A 24746-nucleotide genomic window follows, 5' to 3' on the forward strand; every position below is an offset into this window, starting at 1 on the left:
ACCCAGCTGGAGGTAGGTTAAGAGCTCCAGTATCTTTTTACTACACCTCCCTGCCAGAAGCAGGGGCCGTAGCGGTCTCCACAGCAGCATGTGTCGGAGAGAACAGTCGAATTGTGGCAGCTTATCAAGCTCTTGTCCGTAGTGGATGATAGCCACAGTAAGGACGCAAACTGATTCCAGCAAGAAATCATTATTCACCTAAATACTCTAGAGAAGCGTCGCCCCCAGGAGGACGATCGCCATCAGTAACACTTTATTCCGCGCCTAATTAGTGTAAAGAACCGTGAAACTAGGGAGTAAGTGCGCTATCTTCTAGGAGGGGAGGAACGACGTTGCTCGGACGAGGTGCGTCACCACGAAGAATGAAGGCCCTCCGAAAAAATATGGAATGGCGCAAAGCCATGTTTTTTATTCAGCGAATGAAATAGCCTACAAATGCTCCTTCATTCTAAACACCTTGAGTGCTGAACTCAGACTTGCCTTCAAACCACGTGCCTTCCAGGGCATGAAGCACCTAGAATGGCTGCCAACGGTGGACCGATATCGTTTCAACTTGGATTTTCCAGATTTTGCAAGCACTGATACTGCCCTGAAGCTTCTGCGAGGAGACGCTTGTGCTTACTTTTGTTTGGCTCAGAGCTACGAAAACCAATTAACCACATGAGAAGATTGCCGTTCATTTTTTCTCGACCTTTTTCGCAACAAGGATTTGGTAAAATTTTGAGTCAACCAAATGTTTTTAGATGTAACAGCTCTTCATGTAACTCTGTTGTGCAGTTTGCCTCAAATCTAGCTCATGCTGCAACAATTCCGAATGCAGAATTAGTCGCTATGTTCAAATCAGGATCCCTTCAGACTTAGCTGCCTGCCTGAGGTTGGCTGATCTCCCTACTTCGACGCACACTGCACATGAAAGCTGCATTCACAGAGAAACAATAATTTGCTTTCTCAGCCAACAGAGCTCCGCAACACCTCTTGAATCGCGCTGAACGTCTTCTGGGCCTGCTACCAAGTGCATTTTAACGCCCGCCAAAAAACCTTCTCTAGTGAAGATAGCCATCGCAACCTTCCAAGTAAAATAACAAGAGAGTTAGCCGGTAAACTCGAACATGTAGATGGCAGCGCTGCGATAGAAACTTTACAGACTTGCGCCCCCAGGCAGCCAAACACGGAACCATTGCCCGCAGATTTCGCAACAGTCTCTGCACTCCGAGTCAACAAGTTGCGCAAGGACTATTTCAGCGCCTGCTACTGAAGCAAGGAAGGATGCAGCTGTTCTTAACTGGTATCTCAGGTACCGGAAAATGGCAAGGCCTAGGCTTCAATAGGCATCTAGGTCCAAAGACAGACGGCAAACATGAGCAAAACTCACTTTTTAGCACTACAGGAACTTGAAATTTTAACAGATCCGGCAATCAATTGATGCCAGCCTTGGCCTCTTCCTGTTGCCCTAGAGAAGCTGTGTCAAGCTCACATTTTCCGAGCGTCAGGGTCTACTCGTCTGTTGGTGCACTAGGAGGATGATAGGAGCGATTCTTGCCAAGCTCTAATCACGGCGATTCCTCCCCCTCTATCAGAGGGTATATTGGTGCTCCAAGCAGAACTAGTGTGCTAAATTACTTTGGGAACGCGTCCTTACAACAGTGGCATTCAGGAGTTGAAGTTTACTTGCCATGAATTAATGCTTGCGCAGCGGTGCGGTCAGGCTACGGACGAAGGGCTGCTTATCACTTGCTCCGGCTCTATCGGTTCTTTAAAGATCACTCAATCATTCTAACTTGTGTCGGAAATTACCATGAATTTTCCAGGAGTATTATTACGAGTAGAAGTCGATAGCTCGTTAGTGCATTCTGGCCCGCCATTGTGGCGCGCCTACAATTAGGCCATGAATTGAGGCCTGCGAAACATTCGCAGGCTGCTTAGCAAACAGAGCCAAGCAGCCGCACATTCCTGTAGTGTTTGCAACTCTAAAGCTCTCACAAATACAATTGCTTGGCCTCCTTTTCTCTCCTCCACTTAGCGGGTCTGCAATACAACAGCATACTCTTCTACCCGTTTCTCCCCCCCATCCCTGGCTCACCCTAAGGAGCTCCTTTCCAATCAGTGAGTGACTGTGGTGGTCCAGAGTTAGCAGTTCTTGATTTCAGGGTAAGAAGCTAGAAAACGACTGGCTGGAGCACGCGAATGTATGCGCAAAGCCCAGAAGAGGAGACCAAGAAATTCTTATACGCAGAGGTCGGGTGTGTGTTTCAAACCTGGATAGTTGGTTCTGGCTGATTGGAAGGCTCCACCAGCTGCAAGGTAAGCAAAGGAAACTTGCGGCTGTGTGGCTAGGATGATTTGCGATGTTTTAGTGAATCAGTGTTCTTCATTGCTCTGTTGCCTCTCATAAAACTTCAAGGTGCAGGGGAAAAATTGTTATAGCCTACCTGTAAAACTTCTAATCTGCCCCAATTATTCGCAGACTTTTCCAAACAGGCAGCGATTCTAAGATCATAGCGCTTGGGATACACTACACCGGACCTCCTGTGCACTGAGCTTGGGAACACCAACCTTAGTGGTTGACAGAGGAGAAGCTGCGTCCTTCGTTGCGCGCAGGAGAATGTGCAGCTGTGTTTGGCCCGCACCCATAGGCACCAAGGGAGGCACCGCTTGCGCTTTTGGGTTTCTCTCCCTTGGCTCGTGCATGCTCTGCCTCAAACAGGCAAATTCGTTGATGTATATTGTTTGAAAAGGTGCCAATTATTCTCAATTTATTCTCAACCTTGGATACATGCGCAGGCACTCTGGGGTATGTTTGCTTTGAGTTATTCCTTACGCGCTTTATGAGGCTTTATAATCGACTTTGCTACACGCATTAATTACTTATATAAGAGAGTGCCTCCTCAGCAGAGACCAGGGATGCGGGAGAGCAACGTGTATCCGAATTCGCTGATGAATCGAAGCTTACTCAGTAAAAGTACGGAAGTAAAACCAAGCAATTGCAGTTAGGAAAGCATAAAATCGCAAATACTGCCAAAGAGTGCGATGGTGGGCTCTCTTTGCCCATCTGCCTGAGGATGATTCGAAGTAGTCAGATCATTGGCAAGATTTGTTTGCTGGTCATAGTGGCCAGAAGGCACTAAGGAGCTGGGGAATCCTATTCGTAATGATACTCGCAGGAAATTAGGGGAGGTGATATATATCGATCAAGAATAATTGAGCGACTTTCGGAGCCTGTGACAGAGCAAAAGCAAGTGATAAAATGGGCATATTTGATGGGTCTATTGGCAACGACGTAGATGCTTTCTTAACCCTTAGAACCCGGCAGTTCAGCAGTGGTGACCACAGGTAGATCGGTTCACATCCAAGGGGGAAAAGGAAAGCGTTGCAAAGAGCTCGGTTTAAAAGAAATAACTGGCTTCAACCGCCAAAACTGAGGGCATTCCAGTGCATGCTCTTCTGCTGGACGCACCTTCGGCCACCAGAAGGACCGGGAGAGCTTCTCAAAGGAGTGTACGATCCTCCATCCCAGAAAGAAAAGGACAAAGGGCTTTGCGCAAAAAGGCATTGCGAAGCAAAGACCAGATTTACAAGCGACGGAGATCTCGCTTGTTTTGAGCCGCAGCAAGTAGTCCCTTAAACTCTTCGTCCTTTAGCCGCCCGTCATTCTGCATTTGAATGAAAAGAGGATGCATTGATGACGAAGCATAGAATGCACGTAACTTCAAAAACCGGAACCACTACACACAATAGCGGCTGTGCTGCATAAGTGTGGACCGCAGAGGCGTTGCAAGAGCATCTTGGTGACTGCGTTGGTGATGCCCTCAATGTAGTACATTGGGGAGTCATACCGCGGAAGGTACCTAAGCCAGCAACAAATCTAGGATTATACCTTCTCCAAAGAGGTGCATAAACGACTGCTGGCTAGCTTTAACCGTAAAATGGCGACCAGTTTGTGAATGAAACATTTAAATGGTTGTACTAGAGACGGTGCATATGATGGATGGCTCTCTGCACTGATGACGCCTTCTATTTAGCTCATGGGTCCAAGAGCACGTACAGAACCTAGGGGATTAGGCTCAGCTGTTGCAAGGTACACAGTGTTATATGAAGGCACGTAAGTGCTAGTTTTTCTTTAACACAATGGTTCTCTTGCAATTTCGTGTTTGACCAGCAGGAACTGAGTCAGATGTGACAAAAGTTGAAGCAATAAATAAGTAGCTTTACGCCCCTGTGAGGACACTACAACGCTCTATTGGCTTACAGCTAATTACCACAATTTCATTTTTGAGTTTGCCAGGATCATTGCGTTCTTAGGCTACTTGAGAAAACTCAGTTTGTGACCTGAAGAGGGAAGGCTGATGCATTGCAGCTATGTCAAAGCATCAAGTTTAAAAGTGTCATAAAGGCATTCTCAAGCTTGCGTATGTAGACGATTATTTCGTGCAGTTTGTCAATGACTTTGGCAGGCTGAGGCGTCAGGGTCGTCTGCTTCGCAGTGACCATTTTCAGCAGGCAGAAGTTAACACAAGTGCATCAACTTTCGTTCTTTTCCGGTACCAGCCCGAGGGTGTGCCCCAAAGCACCGAAAGGCTTCTGAATTTGCGCGTTTTTGGCAAAACATTAGCCTCCCAATAGTGTGAAACTACTGAAATCGCTCGTCCAGCTATTTTCCGCAGTCGAAAATGTGCTCTCAGCACGTAAATTAAAAGAACTAGGGGCGCTGTGCGTCTGTAGTCTATCCGAGGTTTTAGTTTCTACAAAAAGTTAGTGCAAATGCATGGCCACCTATATCGTTAGTACAGAAGGACCTTGCGCTACTGTAAACTTCATGGGGACGCTCGTTATGCCACATTTCCTCTATAATTTCACGGTATTGACTCATAGTTAAGCTTAGCAAGAAAATTTAGTTTAATTCTGGACAAGATTAAAGGATAAGAAGCCAAAAATTTTTCGCTGGCTAGCTGCTTGTTGCAGAAGTGGCACTTCCGTTCACTGGCCAATAAGGAGCTATCAACCCAACCACCCAACTTGGGCTATGTACAACAGTGCATGCAAAACCTATCGTTGACGACAGAACAGTCGTTAAGTGCTGATTTTGTGTAATGTTAGCTCCTACCCTGTGGCACTGAATCAAGTACCGAGGATGCTTTGTTTTGGTGCTGCAGTTTGTTTTCCAAGCGTGCAGCAGCCGGCAAAGTGCGCGTGAAAAAGCGGAGAACCACATATGGAACACTTGCATGGAATGGTCCCAGTGTTTCCTAAAACATGCTAAAATTGATGCTTTTCTAAAGAAAAACTATTCAAGGAATTTAAGGCAAACTGAGCAAAGTAATTACATTGAAGATCCTTGCCACACCACCGTTTTGGGAAAGGCTCGCGCAAGCATCAGAACACACCAATAATCGTCATTCCAAGAGCGGGTTGTCGAAGAGAGCCCAAAGGCAGAAGGATAGCGGAGGAGCTACGTAGCCTAGAGATGCCGCGCGTATTGGGGTGCAGTTGAGCCTTGTGGTCCTTTGGTAACCTGCAAGTTTCTTAACCCTGCTTGATAGTGGTTACTAGGCTGGGGCCTTAGCGATAAGCTACTTCACATTTTGCAGTGCTTACAAATGTAATGTTTGGTCTCAGTCCCCAAAGGGGTCCAATCCTCTTCAGAGTCATAAAAGGCTTAATAGAAAATCATTGGGGACATGATGGCTCTTTCTTCTCTGTTCCTTCCCCTCTCAGAGTTCCTCCATAAGGTGAGAAGGGCAGTTGGAGGAGTGTTGATGCACCCTATAAGCACTCCAAGCATTCACAGCTAGTTGCGCGTAATATCTTGGGCACACGCACACAACATTGATTCGCATCGTGTTGAGCTGAAGATACTTTGCATTAAATTAGGTTTGTGAGCAGCCATACCAAAGAATAAATTCTTTAGTCAACGACCTTAGAACGCCTACTACAGTTGACGTATTTGCTGCGCGTAGCACGATAGATTTAACAGTGCATATGGTTAAATACTATCAATAGGGATGGAAGAGTGCGAGTGACTCTAGGGGGGTACCCCTGACTGCAAAGTCCAAATTCTCCATTGCTGCCGCTCATAAGGCGGATTTTTTCAGTGCTCCATCCAAGGTCCTCGTAGAAAGGCACTAAGCACCAGAGTCGATAAAAATCTGATAGGTAGTTATTGAGTGCTTCCCAAAAGAACTCCCGCCTCTCCCTGCCCACCTTCCTCAGAGTTCCCGGCATGGGAAAAGTCGACATTTCCGATGCGTTTTGCTGCTCCCTCCAAGCACTTCTAGCATTCACACTTAATTGCACATGGCATCTAGCGAATACGCATCTAGCCGTGTGTCTCCCTTAGTCAAGTTAAAAGTATTCTGCCCTGGATGAGTTACACAGGCAAACAAGCCAGCTAGTCAATTGGCTACTAATTCTTGGCTAAAACTGAGCACGGTGGTAGAAAGCGTTTCGGCGTAGCTTAGGCCGCTACAGCCCCAAGCCTAGATTGACGCAAAGGTGGGCTCCTCTAAATCACTACACGCCTCCCAAGCTGGGACATGCATGTTTATATGAGACCAGCAAGGATATGGCAAGCCATAATAAGTGTCAGCCTTCTGACTGGCTAAAGGAAGGGCTAATTTGAAGTGGCCTTGACCCCTGGGGTTGTGCACTGCCCTCAGCAAGGTAGCTCTAGAGTGTACGCTCATGTTTCTGCCCATGGAGTCCGTGGCAAAGGAAAGCCTCTCGTTTTTTTAAATAATCTAACGAGATAGATTGAGTAGAAGGGGTGGAAGGCCCCGCAAGCTACAGAAGCACTCCGTGAGGCTTTCTTGCCGGCTGGAGTAAAACAAGTTCAATGGGCCATTGCTCCTATTGTTCGCTTATTTAAAGTGAGGGGTTTTAAGGTTTGCCTTTAGTGAACCAAGCTTTAAATTTTGACGAACACAGAACGTTTTTGGCTGACCCAGTGCATGAGGGTGATCTCTTGCCGACAGAGGGACAGACGCAGCTTCTGGCCGCGTCCAGCGGTAGCCGACTAGGCAGACAGAGGACTCGCTTCGTTGCACAAACAGAAGTCGTACCCGTCATTCCATTGTCTTTATTATTTTAAAAGTTTAGGGGATTGCCCTCGTCGATGTAAGTGTGCGTAGTATAGTGGTCTTTCTTTCGGCTTGCCGCTGCTTCCCGCAGCCGACACGCTGTGGCCGACCGAGCCTTGGGCCCTCTGGCTGTTACTGCCTCAATTTCCCCCAAATTTCAAAGTCAATTTGGTTCGATCACTTTTAAGATGTCTCTTTTCATTGCAAATATTAGGCTAGCTGGCCCCTGAAGAATTGCTGGGTGACTGGCCCGAGTGGTTGCAGCTCTCTGGGCTCCATGTTCATACTGCATGATGGGGAGGACGCTGAAGATGCACACGCTGACGTACATGAGAGCTCTGAATAGCTGGTCTTGGAGTAAAAACCGTGATTAGTGCTCTTTACGGATGTTTGCGCATCTGATGCTGCTCTTCGGGCCTGGAGTGGATTATACCGTGCCCGATGTGTTCCAATGTGCGCTTACGCTGCAGATCAAACTGCTGTCTTCTCAATCTGAGGGCAGTTTTAAAGGTTTTACTGGAGTCCCAGTGCGGGTGGTTTGCATCGGGTGTCTGTGTACTCCGGGAAGATGTTCAACCTCGGTGTAGACGGCGACGATGCTGTCGTGGAGCAGCACGCCGTGGCGCAGCAGATGGCGCAGTACCAGGATCCAATGATGCAGGATGACGAGGAGCCTTCACCCAGGGGAGAGGATCACACGCCCATGATCTCTTTCCTTACTACCAAGCTCCTGCGCACATCGTTCAGTCTTAAGGCCCTCTCCATGGCGCTGATGTCGCTCTTCTTTCTCGGTTTCGGAGGCAGATGGGTCTTCACCTTCCACTCACACCCGGATATGTCCAACGGATTTCACCTCTCTATGGCCATCCTGATGCTTGTGCAGCTCGCCGGCACTCTTGGCCTGTGCCTCTTCCAGTCATTTGTAGCTGACGACTCCAAGTGCGTTCCTTTCAACACGCAAGGCCTGCTGCTAAAGCAGTCGCTTCGCAGGACCCCTTTGTCCACGGATAACAGGCCGCACTTGAGGTGTATAGAATAAACCCCAAATTTGTATTCGCTTTTTTTCAGGTGGACCAAGGGGTTCCGCACTGGCAGTAAGATCCTGTCTGCGGCGGTGACTCTAGACCTGTTGGCAGTGATGCTCCGCCTCGGAGAATATCTGTACCTGTACAACAGCCTGAGTACGCTCTGGTGGTCAAAGTTCAACATTACCAAATCTGAGTGGATTATTTTTGCTGCGGCTAACCTCCTTGATTCCATCGCCCTCACCACCTACGGCTGGGCTCTCTTCTATCTCGAATGCTACCATGATGAGGGCACTTTCGAGGAGCTTGCTTGGACCATGCTCACCCTCTTCTCCTTGGCAGGGCTTTCTAGTAAGCTTGTGTACACAGATATTGTAGATTTCATCATGGGCTTTTTGCGAAGTGCAAATGGGGTCTCGCTGCGCCTCTCTGCTTCATGGCCATGGCCATAGCCATGGCCCTGAGCTGCCACGGAACAAACCCCTGATTTCGTTGTGGATGTCTCTCTGTGCAGTGATGCTGATGATTTTCACCGGCTATGGAGCAGTTTTCATGCTGTTCTTCACCGCTGGAGCCTACGCTGTGTCTTGCTACTGGTCATTCCTCTTCGAGCCGTTGCTGCTTAAGTGGGCGCCTCAGCTGCACTCACGCGACATCAATACCGACATCATGCCCACAGAGGCCCCTCATTCGGAGTCTTACCAGCCAGTTTCTGAGTACGCGCATGAGCAGCCTCCCCAGTACATCAACACGCAAACGTTCTCATCTATGCCTGGTGGGGCACAGGGTGGCCAGGATATTCCCACACAGTACGACTATTCTCAGTTACAGCAGCAAGTTTCTCAGGGAATTGAAATGGGCGTGATGGCCCCTTCATACCAATGAGCTGAGAGCCCCAGAAGGCCTAGGGAGACACCGTAGTGGCAGCAATGTGCGGTGTACAAACAGCTCTTCACTTGTGGATTTAGCGCCGCCGAGCTCCGCTCAGCGCAATAGCACCGTGGTATGCCCCTTCCTTGGATGTGAAGGCATGAGGTGCAGTTGTGAGTAGATTTCTTTAGCTATTGGGAGGTTTCTCCTATCACGCTGACTACTCTCTTTTAACATGTGCCACCGCTACTTCCAAGCAGATGGGGCCCTAGTGCACATGCTGTGCATGCACACGCCCCAGATGGTGACCATTTAGTAGAAGAACTAAGAGTATTAGTGTTTAAGTGGTCAAAGCAATCAGTTGCCGATAAAAAACGATCATCCGATGATCGATTTAGGAATTTGCAATGCGAACCGGCGTACGCCGCGAATTTGACTCTACGACACGCAGCTCTGCGCATAGCTGTTGGGTTTCCCGAATTATTGGCTTACTGGGACACTTGGGGGACTCCAAAAAAAGCAGTGTAAAACATCAGCGTAAGAAATTAATGCAGCGTGAGGCTTCCTGCTCTGTCGTTTTAATGGACGCAACATGTCGCCACTGCGCATGAATCTACAGGGGTATTCCTTCGGTCGCATGATATGCAAAGTCTGGATTGTATCCCGCTTTCCTGGCAAGTAAATGCGCAAAGGTCAAGTAGCCTGGGAAGCAAAGGATACGCTGCCTGCGGCTTAGAGGCAAAGAACAACAGGTCTTCCGTGTGACAACTATTCCACGCGGCAAAGATAAATCCAATCGCCTACACGATCCTCGTCAGGTAGCCATGATATTAGTCAGGGCTTTTAGTACTGGCAGCCACTGCAGAGGTTGGGTGCTATGAATTTGAGCGTGCGTGGCATCCCTGTTAGACGAGGGGGTACACGCTGACTTCATTGGCATGTTAAAGATGTCTTACCATACAGCGTTTGGCAAAGGAAAACTCCCTTTCCAACATGCACGATTGCTGTTGCACAACTTACGCACTTCTTAGACGGTACGCTGTAGAACGCCGAAGTCTGCGTTTCCACACAACGTGCTAACCCCTGAGTATGTACAGCTTCGTCGGGGAGCGAGGGTGAGGCCAAGGCGTCCGTAGCATGCATTGCATTTTATAGGTGATCAACGGTCTAATGGGACACAGAGCATGCATCCTTTGCGACCCCTAAGTAATACAGCATGCCAAATATGGGGCTTGCCACACGACCTCGTGTATTTTTGTGCAGTCACGGTTGCAGCATCTTCTTTGCCACTAGCACTATGCTTGTGCGAAGTCAAACACTTATCTTCGCCAGGCGTAGAGGCTTATTTGAGCTAGATCATAGTCGAAAGAGATAAGCCCTTTGGTTTTAGGTGCACCTAGACCACCGGTCACCTGTTTTCTGTGGTTACCCAAGGGTCAACTCGAAGCAGGTAGACAAGGAAGCGCCATGATATGCGCATCTTTTCCCTGAGCCAGCGTCCCCTAGTCCTATGAGCTGTGTACGTTACTACGAGACACCTTAACAAAAGGCAATAATTGAGTCGCTATCCGCGAACCTGTACTACACGTTTTTGTGGTACAGGAGATGGCAATTAGCGTAGGTGAGTAGATGAGCCACTGACTCGGAAATCGCCGCCGTAGAGAAAAGGGGGCACACTGCATGCACAGTAATCCAGTAACCAGCAGGCTTCACATGCAAGAAGATAGCCGACATCACCGCCTTCTCGAAGCTTCTCCCTCCGCGGGCCCCAACGCATTGGCCTGAACCGAAACCCAATGCACTCTGATGAGGTGCATAGCAATATTCGAAACGGCATTCCTTCCGACAGATGCAACAAGCAACAAGTTCATCTGCGGCATATGCGCCGCTACGAGACGCGCACACACATTTGAGAGCGAATATCATGGAAGCTAAAATATGCGTGCAACTCACCAGGATCTCAATGCCCCGTTCTAACGACGTAGATCCAGACTCAACGAGGTCTCCAAGCAGGGATGTACCGCCCTGGCCGTCTTTGTTGAGCAGCGCGTGCTTCACCAGTCTGAAAATCAAACCAACATGCCTATTATGTTCAGCTGTTGTGTTGATCTGTTGGCATCTATATATCCCTTGCTCTGTCTATATGCATAGATACCTATGCCGACAAGAACCTTGCCGGGACGATTTGCAGAGGCAAAACACAAATACACAAATACAGATCTGCATTCTATTTCTACCCACAGCCGTGTATCAAGTTTTCTGGACACAGAGTCATACCAACGTGCAGACACTGCTCAGAAAGAGGACAACCTGGGTTCACCTGATGCTTTCCTCAGTACTTAGAAGCGCCTGCCAGTTCCTCTGCGTTGCCTTTGCCCCTTCAGACTTCTCGAAGGTCGCTTCTTCCTCACCAGCCTGATCTCCTTCGTCTTCTCCGGGAGCCGCCACGACTACTGGCAACTTCTGGGTCCCCTCTCGAGCGTAGTGGCGCGCAGCCTCCATCTGTACAAACTCAACGGCTTCTAGGAATGCCGCAGGATTTATATCGTCTGGATTGGAGCTTCCTGCGGAGGCGGTTTCTGCTGCCTCGGCAGCTACAAGATGCAGAGCGTTGTGTTGCATGGGAGTTCTTCCGGTGCCTTTGGCACTAGCCCTTGCTAGTGCTGTAGCGGCCGCCTGAAGTGTTTGCTGCTGTTTTGCTGCCGCATCTTCACTAATTTTACCCGACTCCCTCAGCAGCGCAGGTAAAGCTGTGGAGGCTTGAAAGAAGCGAGAGAGCGAAACGAATCCTTCTGGTTCGCCTTGCCCTAGAGGTTCTGGCCTTGCGAGACTCTGGATTCTCTGGAGGCCATCTGAAGCCGGCGGAGTAATAGGTGCCTTCGCTAGTTTAGTGGCATATTTATCTGCCAGAGGAGCTAGCTGACTCGCTGTGATGTGCTTTTGCAACTCGGGGGGTGTTTCGACACCCAGTGTTGTGAAGGGTTGATAAACTCGCCCCATCAGCTGCATCATCTGCTGCAGCAGTACGTGAGCCAGCAAGAAGATATCGCGGACACCTGGGTGAATCTGTTCAAATTGGCAGCAGCACTTCACAGATACCAGCTTCGTGCATGCCTCAGTCATAGACCAAAGACTCCAATTGTAGGCTACGCAAGAGATTGCAGAGTGCATGTCAATTGATGAGGAAATGGCATAATTTCGGACTACACAACCACAAGCCCCCACCCTTGCTGAACAAAGACCGCCAACCTCCCCAAGTTTCAGATCCTAAAGTCTAATCCTCGGCTCCATGGACGTAGTGTGAGAGTGCCTACATAGATTACAGGTGGTTGGCGAAAGTCTCCAACGGCAGCATAGTGGCTGGCAAGAACAGCTGGTGGCGAAGAAGCCTTGTATAGAGTCCCCCGTGCAGCGGTAATGGAATTTGGATCAGCAAAAACTAACTGCGGACTTGGTGGCAAGGCCCTTGAGAAGCATTTCGTGTTGAACATGGCGTACAACTGCTGAGCCTGCAGAGGCATCAATACGAGGATTGCTCTTCTCAGTTTCAAAGAGGAGTCAGCAAATAATGCAGCTTCAAGGTCCCCAGCCAACCGAACTACAGCAAGGTCATGATCGAGGCTGTCGGCTTTCTACGGCAGAGCTGCCTGAAAATCTGTACGGTAAATCGGAGTCAAACTAACTTACAACAGCATCTCGTCCTGATCCTTCAACGATGCGCCTCGCGCTGTCTTCCAGAGCACCTCGTAAGGCAGCCTCTCCCTTGACTGCATTTTGCGTCTCCTCCACAGCTTTCGGCGCCTCATCAGGCTGTTCAGTTAACAGCTGGGAGTCCGAATCCTTAGTCTTGGAAGGCATCTGACCAGCGCAGATCTGACTTACGGCCTCAGCAAGCCCTTCTTGGTTATTCGTGCTGTGCAACAAATGATGCATCGTCATCAGTCTCTGGGAATGTTGATGTTGGTGCTCGATGACATGCAGGTCCTCAAGATACTTAAGGCCTTCCTGGAAAAGAGCTTTAGTGGCTGCAGGGGAGCCCTCCTCCGGGACTGAAGGCCCCTGTGAGACAACGCCCCGTAGATCAACTCCAGTTGAACCAGCTTGGAGGCAGTCGCTGGAGTGCTGGTATCCGCGGGTGTGGCCTTCAAGCCACCGCAGCAGAAAGGCGGCACCCGTAGCCTGAGAACACGGACGATACGCAACAGTACCGCCCAACACTCCCCAAAATTGACCAGGATGCACTGCGGTTTCTATGGAAGCGTTCTGTGCTAAGAACGTTCTGCCTTGCTCCCTCTGTTTACTTGCAAAGCCAGCCTCCACCGTTCCCTCAGTTCGTTGTTGAGCCCTGTGTGTCTGCACAGCTCCGTCGTCCTATTGCCACCCTTTCGCACACCCCGTAGCCACGGCCATGCAGAACCTGCTGCTTTCTCTGGTCCTTCTCTGGAAGCTTACGTCACGACGCAGCTTCTCGGCAACCTTCCAGGCCCACGTATCTAGGGAACTGCTTTCGCTTCCTGCCTCCACAGACTTTGGAAGGCCTTCTTCCCCCATTTCCTTTGCTACAGACACAGCGCCAGCAGCTGCAGCCCCTGCTGCAGCGCTCCTCTCCCCTGCCCACAGTGCATACACTAGGGGCAGGAAATGTACGGAACCCTTTTCCCAGTTTCGAGAAAGATTGGCCAGGGCACCCTCTACTTTGGGTCTGGGCACAACTACAGGCGACCCTGCAGTCTCCGGATGCGCAGCCGTCATCAGTTCGCTGATCTCCCCGCTCGAAGGAAGCACCGTTTGTCTCTCTACCAGCGTGTTTAGGAGGAGTAAAGCCCTTCTTGGCTCAATGCCTTCTTCCACCAAGCGATCCAACAGTGGAGTTCGCAGTCGCGCACCCTCATACCTCTCTGCCTGAAGCGGGAATCACACGAACGGCCAGATCTGCAAGGTGCATGTTCGCATCAAGTCTCTGAAGCAAGCCGCGTTGAAAGGCTAGAGTGCTACTGCTGCTGAAGGAGCTGTTGCACCGATACCTTGTGCCCTACGCAGCCTTGGGCTGCACGATCCTTGAGGAACTGACTTATCGCTGAGGCTTTTTAGAGGAAACGGGGCCTTCCCGCCGTGGGCTGGTGCTATTTCACTGAGGCTGGAGGGAACGCGCCTCTTGAACGCATTTCACTACACCGCCTTCTCACCGTACAAGCTTCCAGGGCCCGGAGGATCTTCTCTCCTTCGGCTTCATCCTTAGCTTCCCTGAGCAGCACTTCTGTCTCCGCAGCACTCAGAGCCATGGCTGCGCTGACGCTTCCCGATGAGCCTATGGGCACTGCCGTGCGTAGGGAAAGGAGACGGTGGGGGCCCGAGCTCCCCACCTGTGCATGCACAACTGAAGCTGATGGTTTGGCAGAAAGAATATCAAGCATTGGCCTCGGAGAGCCGCATACCAAAGCAGGGTCTCCAGGGCCCTCCTGCAGTGGGCAGATGGATGTTGCGAGTGAGAACTGTAGCGGCTCTCCGCCTTGGAGACCCACGTAAAACGGCCATGCATTTCTCTCCGCCGTTCGCCTGATGGCTTGCCATCGGCGCACAGCTTTGCAGCAGCAGGAAGGCGAAGAAGCGTCCCAACTTTCTGTCTCCTCGCTCGCCCCCTCCAATGGAGGGACGCCCGGAGGCAACAGGGCTCGAGGGGTGAGCACTGAGTCCTTGTAAATCGTGAACATCGAGGAAAGGAGCGACGATGCTGCAGAAACGCCTCGAGACGCGAGACAGCGCATCTCCTGATCCGCGCAGGAGCGAAAGAGGGTTGCTGTGGCCCCCAACATGGGCCAAATGAAGGGACAGAGCACAGCTAAAAACGTGGTGTGTGGACGCCGGCTGCGGCTAACGCTCCCTTCTACTCACTGCTGCTACCGCTCCTAACGCTTCATGCTACTGGTGTTGCCAGGGCTCCTGATCTACATGGGGGCATACATACCAAGCAGAGGCAGATGGTGCACATCTGGATGAATGTGTATCGTCCACTCGGCCCTGAGGCTGCCGTCATGTAGTTCCCGAAAAAGCCTACACGATGCCGCTGTGGGCGAACTAAGGCCCCTAGAGATGCGCAGCCGAAGCGAGTCCGGAAGGCTCCTTCCAAAGCAGTTCACTTGGAAGAAAGCGTAAAGGCGAGCGGCCGCCGTGGCCAGGGCACTCGACGTTGCGAGCGTAGGCCGCCCCGCATTTAATGGATTTGAGCCCTCAGAAACCGTCAGCAAGTCAGAGAATGACGGAAACGGGATTGAGGCCTCAGGGTGATCAACGGGGGCAGCGGCGGCGGTCACCTCGGCATGAGCTTCATGTGGCCCCTTGGGAAGCATTAGGGTCTTCCGCATGCTGTGTGTGAGATCCCTTAGGAAGACTTGAGCCTCTACAAAGGTCCGCACCGCAGCCTCCTCGCCATCTTCCGGCAAAGGCCCTTCCGGTTCTGGGGACAGTCGGCGAGCGTGCAGGCCAGTGCCCCCCAGAATAGAGCCCTCCAGAGCCTCCGTTACTGCCTGAGACGCAGGAAGCCCTCCCATGCATTAGAGCTCTACGACGCAAGGATGGTTCTGGCAAGATCGGCTATTCTGTCGGCGCGTCTGCTCGAGCACACTGCATGGTGATTGATCGCGGCAAGACTCTACCAGCAGACATGCGCGACTTGCAGCGCAGTGCGGCGGCGGCGACACGTGCTGGCTCACCATAAGCATTCGTCTTTCAACGGTGTTGAGCAATAGCAAAAACTCGCGTCGCTGCTCGAGAAGTTGCGCCCTTGAGACGGTCCTGCTTGGCCTAGTGCCCCTGGCATCGTCTTCTCGGAGACTGCCGTCAGCGGAGGGAAGACCCAGCTGGGAAGCGAGGCTCTGGGCTTGCTGGTTCAATTGCGCCATTAGTGGAGCGATCACGCGTGCCCCTGCATCCACCCCGTCTAGAATCAAGGCTTCTACGAAGGCGGGCAGTGCTAATAGGGCCCCTGCAGTCGTGCTGTCAGCTGCAAGAGGACCTCGGAGTTTTCCCTCCGCATACGTTCGCTCCCTGTGCAGTTGCTCCTCCATCGCATCCAAGTCAGGCGGGCGCTGGTCACAAGAAAGCAGAAGGCCCTCGAGTAAGGCCACGGCTTCGCTGTTGTCTCCGGCTGCCCCGCTGCGCTTGGCGGCATGGAACAAAGAGTTCAAATCCCTGTCACGCATGTACACAGGCTCAACGCCACGCATGTAAGCAACTCCAGCCAAGCTGCAATGGTCCGTTGAGTGCTTAGGTAGACGACGCCTGAAGGGTCTGCTTACAGCCTGGTTGCGTCGCCTAGCCAGCTCGAGAGCTGTCGACGCTGCGACAGGGTCAACTGGAAGGGCAGATAGTCCGTGAAGCTTGGAGCAGCGTCTGTCGAGGTTTCCATCCACGCCTTCACAGCACTTCCCATGGGTAGGATCCACAGGGGGCTTGCGCTACGAGTCCTAAGGTTCCTGCTTTGACTCTGGCCTCCGTATTCAACAGGGTATGCTTGGGCTATAGACTGCAGCAGTCGTAGCCGCCGCTGGCGGGCAGCAGCACTGAGACCTGTAAATGGGTAAGAGAAAAGCAGAAACTCACAGAGCTGTAACAACGTCTTCACACATGCAGTAACAGAGCAAGGGCCAAGCTCTCGACACCTGCCGCACCCCACTGTGCGCCTTTCAACTGCCGCCGGATACGCGGCTACACAGTGAGGTGCTGTAGTACCGTGAAAGAGGGCTCTCTCTATATATACAAATATATATCTATCTATTTATCCCGCTTTCCCTCTCTATCCATTAGATAGACAGATATATATCTATCTAGCTCAAGCATTGTTGGCTTTTTGGCATTGGAGCCTACCTATGGTGAGCAAACCATCAGGAAGTCCCCGAGGTGTTCTGGGATCAGGAATGAGGTCCAACACTTGAGGATCCAGCATCTCCCTGTATCTTACCATTGCACAAAGGACAGCCCAGCGTAACGCCAGGTTGCCCCTGCAAGCTGCTGTGTCTCCAGTTTCTGGAGCATCCTTAGTCGCGATTTGCAAAGGCGTGAGGAGGGCTTCATGCAAGGCCAATTTAGGCAGCCGCAAAAGCAGCTTCCTACTGCAGGAAGGCTTGCCTGGTGCCCCTTGAACGCCGGAGGCCCGCCGCACATCCCACAGGGGCCCCCCTTCTCGGACGGATACCACAGGAACTCGCTCGAACGGCGGGAGTTCGTCGTGAGAAAATAGCGTTGCTCTGAAGTCTTGCCAGATAGGTGCCACCCTGCACAGCAGAGGGTCCTGCTGTTGCAGGAGCTGCTTCTGTTGCCGGTGCCTCTCCTCCGCCACTCGGGGGTACAACGCCGCAAAGAACTCTTTGATCGCCTTTTTAAGGGACTCGAATCCACTCTTTCCCTTTGGAGCCGCCGACTGCGCTGCTGCCCTCCGCTGCACAGCGGCTGCAGCGGCCTCGGTGAATAAGGCTTCAGCCAACTTGAGCTCATAAAAGCCGGCTCCGACAGGGCCCATGGAAGGGCTCCCTGAAGAGGCGTGAGCACTTCCCAGCATAACGGAGGCCCCTTCTTTCAAGAAGCGCAGTGCGTCGGCCTCAGAATCAACGGCTAAGAAAAGGAACGTTTCAAGGGGCAGCTGCAAGTGCCTCCAGCTCCCTTTTTGTTGAGCCAAGCCGTCGGCGGGGTCTTCACAAATGGCCCCCTCAGAAGGAGAGCTTCCAGGAGGGGAACTGAAGTGTACGTCTATCGTGCCCGGAAGCCGGGAGACGCTGGCCTCCCTCAGGGGGGCCTGTAGTGGGGAAGCGTCTTGCTCGCTGTCCAAAGACAACACCGGCCCCCAACCCTCAAAATCCGCAGCTTCCTGCATTTTTGCCGCCTCTGAAGACCATTTAGGGGCTCCCAAATCCATAGAGACGCCTTCGGGGGCCGCTCGCATAGCCGTGCTGCAAGCATCTGGGCTTGTCTCCCCCGCTCGACGTGAGGATCGTCTGGCTTGCGACCGAGATTCTCCGTGTAAGGCCCGTGGTGTTGCCTTAGACCAGGTGACTTCGGAGCTCCTCTGATGCGTCGGTACGAAGGCTATGCTCCGTGTGTGCAGTCGCTGCGCATGGAGGGGTAAGAGATGCTGCTGTTGTTCCCACTGCGCAACTGCAGTGGGAACTCTGGTGACCCTTACCGGCTCTTTCGAGCCGAAGCGCGGAGAAGAGATAGAGGAGACTGGAGAGCAGCATATTGTTGTTACAATGGCTGCGCAGAGCACATGGGGCCGCATTATCGCCACCTAGTCCTTGAAAAGGGGCCCTCATTGAGGCCCTGAAGGTCCCGCTGTCCGCTTATTCAAATTATCCGCTACGCCGAACCGAGGGCTGAAATGATGAGCACGAAGCGTAGAATACGCACAAAAGATCCTAGCTGCCGCGAGTAGGTATCTTTCAAGTGTGAAAACCACGGGAGGGCCCCTCACTGGGGGCCCCTCCGCCGAGCGGCTGCATGCCTGGCCATGGTGGTCTCCCTCAGTGCAGGGCCGCTTGTTCGTCGTTCTTTCCGGTTTTACTACGGAACAAACCATGGCCATGCTGGGAACTTCGGAGAGGAGCCGCGGAATCTGGAGTTCTAGCCCGATTGCCATATTTGAGGCCTGGGGCCTCTTCGCGCCGAGATGAGCTCCAGCGCGTGGAGGGGTGCCCTTTGCCTTCCGAGGGCTTACCTCAAAAGGTACTTTCAAGGGAGGCTTTCGGAAGATTCCATGGCCGCGGCAGGACCGGCTGCAGCTTTTGCGCCGAATAAGCACCTCGCCGGAAGGCCCTCTTCAGGCCTGCCGTCAGACACCCCTATGGCAGGAGCGCAAAGTCCAGCATCTGCAGCAACATGCGCCTCAGTGCATTTGCGGCAACTTCAACCGAATGGCTCTGCCCCGCGTCCCTTCATACCAAGGAGCCTGATAGTATCAGCACCGACAGCCACCGCAGCAAACGAATCCGCGGCAGACACGACGACAGCCTCAATGGGGTCATGGCGTCTAGCTTACGCCCTGAAGCAGCAGCGCGACTTTGGAGTCAAGCGAGTAGTACAGAAACGACGCCACCAGATGCGCATTGTGCACCCTAAGCAGGAGCCCTTCTTGCCTCCTCCGGCGTCCGCTTCGGGAGATCCCCCTAAGCCTCCCCAGCCGCTCCCACTCTCTCTTGTGAATTCAGGGCCAGTCAGACGCTTGTTGTACAGCGGGTCCGCTGCTGCTGCTGCTGCTGCTGCGGCCGTGGACTGGAGACAATACTTATCTCCTTGTCGAGGGGTGCGCTGGCATCCCTGCGGGGCGTGGCGAGTGCAGTTTGACCGTCGAAACCCACAAAAAAACTTTTTCGTGAGAGCCGACCTGTACTTCCGCGTTGGCCTGTATGGCTTTAGCGGAGCCAAGCACAGGGCCGTCCGCTACAGGAAGCGGCTCGAGATGGAGTGGGAAGAGCTGCAGGAGACTTGGAAGGCCCTCGACGAGCAGCACAAACTTCAAGAACAGCAGCGAATGGCTAAGCGTAAGACTCAGCAGCACTCGCAAAACGATGTGCACCAGCAGCGGGAGGCTGAGGGGTTAATGCTATAATCCGCCGCTCCCTACGGTACTAAGTCAGAAGAGACAGACTCCCTGGCTTCCTGCACGCAAGATTTAGACTGATTAGTGAAGCGTCTCCCTAGGCTCTCTGTCTTTCCCCTTTGGATAGTGAATGTGGTGCCGCATTCTTGGGACGGGTGGCTCCGCTATCGCCGTTTCTGCGCGGCTTCAGCTACGAAATAAACCCTTCAAGAAACAAAAGTTTTGATGGGAGACTCTTCAGGCCTGTCCAGGCAAGCGGTAGTGAGCAGTGTTTAGGGGTAATGACTTGCCTTCACGGTGAGGGTGTGGCTGCTGCTTGGGGGAGGGGTCATAAAAAACATGGGGTTAGATACAGCAGCTGATAAGAGCAACGAAAACGCTTTTCTCTGAGCAACATGTCTGCACACGGACCAGTTCCGCGTGGCCCTAGCTGCAGCGAAATGTTGGGGAGCTGCTGATGGCTATATCTAGCTCTAGTAAGTTTTGCGCACCTCGAGCTGGTTACTAGCTTTCTTTGTCAACCACGGCTGCAAAAGATAGCTAGCTGCGAGGCAGCAGACGTTTTTGATAGAAGCATGTGGCATAGCTGTTCTCAGCGAGGTTCGGAGTCAACAGCAGAGTGAGTGTAGGATCCCTTCAAGACTTGGTTCGTATGAGCGTTTCCTGTTCTCTAAAACTTGCGTGACCTTGCACTAACACTGCGACTCATGACATCAGAGTCCGCCGAGAAAAACTCTTGGGTGTCAAACAATGCTCATTATGGATGGGCCTGGATTCCTCATTTCCGGGGCCAAAATGACTCTGTTTCGACTGACTCAACAGCAGCTCTGGCCGATGCTCACAAAGATGACTCGGCCAGTTTCTGAGGCTGCGGCATCTGCTCATTTACTTCGAATTCCGCTCCGGCGTGTGTGTGCTGCTCGGCTCGCTGCTGCCCAAACAGCTGAGGCTGCTGTTCTTGATGCAGGTGCTGATCACCGGCAATGCGGCGCCATACAAAAGGGGTTCCCTTATTGTCAGTTGTCCAGTAGAAGCAGCTGGGGATCGGAAGCCTCATTATGAATTCGATGTAACCACCAGATTCTAGGGGGCCTCGTAGCGCGGCAGCAGCTGCGCCAACTGCATCCATTCCGCTCGCCCACATGTGCTTGAGCACTTGCAGCTGCTGCTTTTCCCCAAAGATGCATGACTGCAGCAGCGGAAGCTGCTGCTGCAGTCTTGCAGTGCTGGAATCCTGTCTCTCAGCCGGCCACACCATCCAGTGACCTTCTCCAACAGCCCTAAAGGCCCTCCCCTTCGCACCCTTCCAAAGGGCAAAGTTCCTTAGAAGCCCATCCCATACTTTCTCATTGCTGCCACTACCGGCACTGCCCCACAAGAGGGGGAGGTACAGCAATTCCAACTCCCGAAGGGCCAGAGCTAACTCTCGGTGTTGCAGCTCCACTGCTGCGTGGTGTATTTGCAGCAACTGCTGCACTCGCTGCTGGCTTTCTGTGGCTGGTCGCACAGCAGAACGCGCACAAGGATAACATTGAGGAAGCGACCCTGGGTGCTCCGGATGTCCCTCCTGCTGAATGCTTGGTCTAGCCTCCCAATACTGCTGCTGCAGATTCCACTGGGGCTGCTGCTGAGGCACCTCCAAATGTTGCTGGAGGAGCAACTGCTGTTTCAACATCTGCTGCTGCAGCAACAATATCTGCTCTTGGGGAAGCGCTGCATGCACTTCTGGGTTCGGCAGTGAGTGCAGCTCCGTCTGTTCAAGCCTCGTCTTTTCGGTCTCTGGTTGTTGCTGCTTTTGCTTTGGCTGCTGTCGCTGGTAGTTCATGGGGTGTTGTCGATGCTGTAAGGGGTTCGCAACTGCGCACTTTCGTCTGGATGAGTAGCCGCTGCATATAGATTGCCTTTTCTTCTTGCTGCTCTCGCTGATGAGGGGTCCCTTAACTTTTGTGTGCGGCCGTCTTCCATCCGGGAGTGGTGCTCCTGCTCCGTCGGACGCTGCTGCGGCAGCGGCAACTGCTGCTGCAGTCGCAGCAGCTTGCTCTGTTGAGGCCCTGTGCTGCTGCACCGTGATGCGAGATGATTCTTTGGTCGGCATGACCCCTGGTGCTACAGACTCGGCAACCAAAGAGCGCAAACTTAGGGACGTCGGATTCTCAGGGCTTTGCCGATGCAGCACCACAGGCAGCAGTGGGTCCAAGAGTCCCCAGTGCGTGCGCTGCTGCCGCTGATCACAAACCGAATGAGCCATCTGATACTGCAAGTGCTGCCGCAGAGCCTCGTGGGGGCAGGCGCAGGGGGAGGGGTGTAAGTGCTGCTGAGTATGGAGGAAATGTAGGTAAACGTGTTACTCTAGGCGCTGCGGCCGCTGCTATCGAAATTCACGCTACTGCAATTCAGTATACGGCTTTTTAATGTGAGTCTTTTGTGGAAACAGCGATGGCCCTATGCAAACTTCGGGTGGCGGTTTCAGTGGCGATGCCTTCAAGTCCATTGGACACCTGAGTGACCTTGCAGTCCCGGTGATCTCTGAGGGTCTTGGAATACTTGCGTGTGACTGAAATTGAGCAGTGTAATGATAATCCGCTGTCTCCCTGGGATTTGCTGCTGTCTTCTTGGATCATATTTGAGGGCTGGGGCACCAGTCGCCCGGGTACATACTTTCCCACGAAGACCCCCTGTGTCCTTGTTGTTACTGGTTTGCTATCGTCTAGGGTACCGCCTATCTATGAGGCTGGGTGATTCAATTTGCAGGTATCAGATTAAGGTCCAGTGATGAACCCCCAAGAAAGTGACCCTGGTGACTATACAGCCCCATGGCTTGCACCCAGCAGATACTCTGTAGCTACAAGGAAAAAGCACAGCAACCTTTTGCAGAAATATAAATGTGGCATCTGAAACTGACAGGGGCAAAATGTGCACGTTTTAAATGCTTCGAGTGGAAGCAGGGGACGCGTAAATTCTGATGGGCAGCAGGACTATAAAGTTTTCACTATAAAATACGAACTGCAAACCCTAATTGGAGACACCCTGGACCCTGCTAAATAAATTCACATCCTCACTGTGTACATAGCGTCCTTTCTGTAGCCTCAGTGTCCTTGACAGCAGTAGCAGCTTCAATTCACCTTAAAACCGTTAAGTACCGGGTTAAAGCTAGCTAGGCGCTTCCTATCACACCGGTTATATCCAACTGAGGACCAGTACAGAGCCGACTTTTTGCGTGAAATCTAATATCTTTTATTTGTTGTAGGAATAGTGCAGTAATCCAAGAACTAATGGTGGGTGGCTGTGCTCTAGTTGCTACGTGCCACAGGGTGTCCATCCTACGAGTGCCTAATATGTGCACCAACGTGCGACCTAGCTGGCTGTCTTTCCTCATACTGAAACGTCATAGGATGCGAGCATAAGGAGGGGCTAAATTTTGAAGGAAAGGAACAGCATAACTTGAAGTTTTTAATCAGGTTTTCGCCTACGTCTCTCCTGGTGGAGGCCGTAGGCGAAGCGTTATAAGTAATGTACGGCTATGTTGTGTATTAACATTAAAATCGCCTCTCCAGCTTATTTTCTGGTAAGTGAGTGCGCGACATAAGCAGTACTACTATGAAAACTAGGGCCCCTGTACGCTGTAGAGGGTCTTTTCACCGGTGACGAGTTTACCTGAAAGCTGTGCAGTTAAACGTGATCGTGTATGCTTCAATGCTTGATTTTATTTTTGCAGAAGGCGGCCTTTGCGAGCTGTATGTAACACTCCACTCGAGATCTCCGTAGTCAGGCATTTCACTGCAGACTCAATATAGACTTAGGAGGATGTTACTGAGCGTTTTCCAGAAAAGCTCCCCCTCTTCCTTGCCAGCTCCCCTTAGAACCCCCGCCATGAAGGCCAAAAAAGACTTAGGGTACGCTCACCTGTAGCCTCTGAAACCCCAAGAAATACAAGCTAGATGCACAGCATCTAGGGTACACGCACACAGCATTATGCCCTGTATGAGGCTACCCACACTCTGCAATACAAAAGATGGATGTACAAGCAAATTAATGAACCATTTATTTGCTAATTCTAATTTCGATGCAAGTCGTATAGTAGAACATGCCTAAGTGTAGCTCATCCTATAACATCACCCCTCTTTACAAAAACACGCCCGCGCGTTCCGTACTTGTCCGTCGAGGACATCCGCTTGCATAAAGAGTTTCAGCCCTACCGCCACTACCAGGCAGGCCGAAGCGTGAAAGCATATACAATGAGAGAATTAAAGTCGGCATATGCCGGTACAGAGAACCCGAAAAGAAATAGACACACACTAGCTAATAGCCAACGAGCAGCTAAATACACAGGACAGCTGGCCTGCAGTGGAAAATCGAGCTTCGAACCTGTTTAGCAGTGCCTTTGCACTTCAAACGGCATGGTATGCATGACCCTATAACTACATATACAGCAGAGCCAATTCAGGGGTTCCAGAAATGGCCAAAAGAAGAATGTTGAGACATGACTGAGAGTGTCTGCGTATACATAAGCGTAAAGAACGTAAGCAGGATAATTCAAAAATTTCATAGCAATATATACAGCATGAGGAGAAAAGAAATGCTAGAGAGGAGTAGTCCTCTTCATGGCGACTATGATTTCGAGCCAAAACACAGCCACACACTCTCCTGCAGAGAGTCGAACCCGTAGCTGCTGTTCCCTTAGCCACGTAGGCTGACGTGGCCCAGATCACTTTAGAAAAACTTCCTTGCGGTGTGTCGAAGGCGGTTAATACCCCTAAAATATAATGATGGATTCCTGTGATTACTCTACCTTAACACGGATTGCTTGCCTGCTTGGCAAAGTTCGCGAATGATTTGGGGAGCTTCGAAGCTTCTTTAGGAAGCCAGTACTGCTAACCTTTTGGGCACAAACTTTCAGACCATACGACCCAATAAGAAGCAGCATTGATTTACGAGAAAATAACACAGGGTCCTTGCTCCATGACCACAATTTGTTTTGTAGTCTTATCGTGGTGCAGGTGGTAAAGTCTGCCGATCCACTAGAGCCGAAGCTCCGGGCTAGTAGTACACAGCCGAGTGCCGCCTAGCGTAGTTCCGCGTTTATGTCTCTTGAGCCTTGCGCACACGCGTGCACCAGCCAGCTTTTTTCTGGGAGTTTTTGCTGATTAGGGGGGCTGTTGACTCGAGATCACCATGTCCACCCACTGATAA

The 24746-nt window shown here is 51.7% G+C and overlaps 4 protein-coding genes across 4 annotated transcripts; 2 read left to right on the forward strand and 2 right to left on the reverse strand.

Annotated features, from left to right (window-relative positions):
• The first annotated feature begins 7641 nt into the window (after positions 1-7641).
• LOC34623492 lies at positions 7642-8983 on the forward strand. Its single transcript, XM_022736612.2, has 3 exons — positions 7642-8012; positions 8142-8449; positions 8613-8983. The coding sequence occupies exons 1-3, from the start codon at positions 7642-7644 to the stop codon at positions 8981-8983; spliced, it is 1050 nt and encodes a 349-aa protein (XP_022592882.1).
• Positions 8984-11284: 2301 nt separating this feature from the next.
• On the reverse strand, positions 11285-18273 carry LOC34623491. The gene is made up of 10 exons (XM_026337521.1): positions 18221-18273; positions 16832-18021; positions 16357-16714; positions 15679-16156; positions 14934-15492; positions 14155-14699; positions 13421-13870; positions 12656-13147; positions 12283-12477; positions 11285-12034 (listed from the first exon to the last, which is right to left on the reverse strand). The coding sequence occupies exons 1-10, from the start codon at positions 18271-18273 to the stop codon at positions 11285-11287; spliced, it is 5070 nt and encodes a 1689-aa protein (XP_026193306.1).
• Positions 18274-18713: 440 nt separating this feature from the next.
• On the forward strand, positions 18714-19918 carry LOC34623958. The gene is made up of 2 exons (XM_026337522.1): positions 18714-19507; positions 19684-19918. The coding sequence occupies exons 1-2, from the start codon at positions 18714-18716 to the stop codon at positions 19916-19918; spliced, it is 1029 nt and encodes a 342-aa protein (XP_026193307.1).
• A 476-nt stretch (positions 19919-20394) lies between these two features.
• On the reverse strand, positions 20395-21651 carry LOC34623957. The gene has a single exon (XM_022737058.2). It carries the CDS (start codon positions 21649-21651, stop codon positions 20395-20397), a length of 1257 nt encoding a protein of 418 aa, XP_022592693.2.
• Positions 21652-24746: the final 3095 nt, after the last annotated feature.

The sequence above is a fragment of the Cyclospora cayetanensis genome, unplaced genomic scaffold (genome assembly GCF_002999335.1).
Source record: "Cyclospora cayetanensis isolate NF1_C8 unplaced genomic scaffold, CcayRef3 CcayRef3_contig_189, whole genome shotgun sequence".
Lineage (NCBI taxonomy): Eukaryota > Apicomplexa > Conoidasida > Eucoccidiorida > Eimeriidae > Cyclospora > Cyclospora cayetanensis.

Excerpts from the sequence above, each read along its gene's own strand:
- LOC34623957 (XM_022737058.2), bottom strand. The coding sequence starts at position 21,651 with ATGCCGACCAAAGAATCATCTCGCATCACGGTGCAGCAGCACAGGGCC.
- LOC34623491 (XM_026337521.1), bottom strand. The coding sequence starts at position 18,273 with ATGAGGGCCCCTTTTCAAGGACTAGGTGGCGATAATGCGGCCCCATGT. Across the intron at positions 18,022-18,220 it reads AATGCGGCCCCATGTGCTCT|CTCCGAAGTCACCTGGTCTA; the intron begins GCGCAGCCATTG and ends GCATCAGAGGAG. Across the intron at positions 13,148-13,420 it reads CCGAGAAGCTGCGTCGTGAC|GCTACGGGTGCCGCCTTTCT; the intron begins GTAAGCTTCCAG and ends CCGTGTTCTCAG.
- LOC34623492 (XM_022736612.2), top strand. The coding sequence starts at position 7,642 with ATGTTCAACCTCGGTGTAGACGGCGACGATGCTGTCGTGGAGCAGCAC. Across the intron at positions 8,013-8,141 it reads TTTGTAGCTGACGACTCCAA|GTGGACCAAGGGGTTCCGCA; the intron begins GTGCGTTCCTTT and ends GCTTTTTTTCAG. Across the intron at positions 8,450-8,612 it reads CTCCTTGGCAGGGCTTTCTA|TGATGCTGATGATTTTCACC; the intron begins GTAAGCTTGTGT and ends CTCTCTGTGCAG.
- LOC34623958 (XM_026337522.1), top strand. The coding sequence starts at position 18,714 with ATGGCCGCGGCAGGACCGGCTGCAGCTTTTGCGCCGAATAAGCACCTC. Across the intron at positions 19,508-19,683 it reads ATGGCTAAGCGTAAGACTCA|TGAATGTGGTGCCGCATTCT; the intron begins GCAGCACTCGCA and ends CCCTTTGGATAG.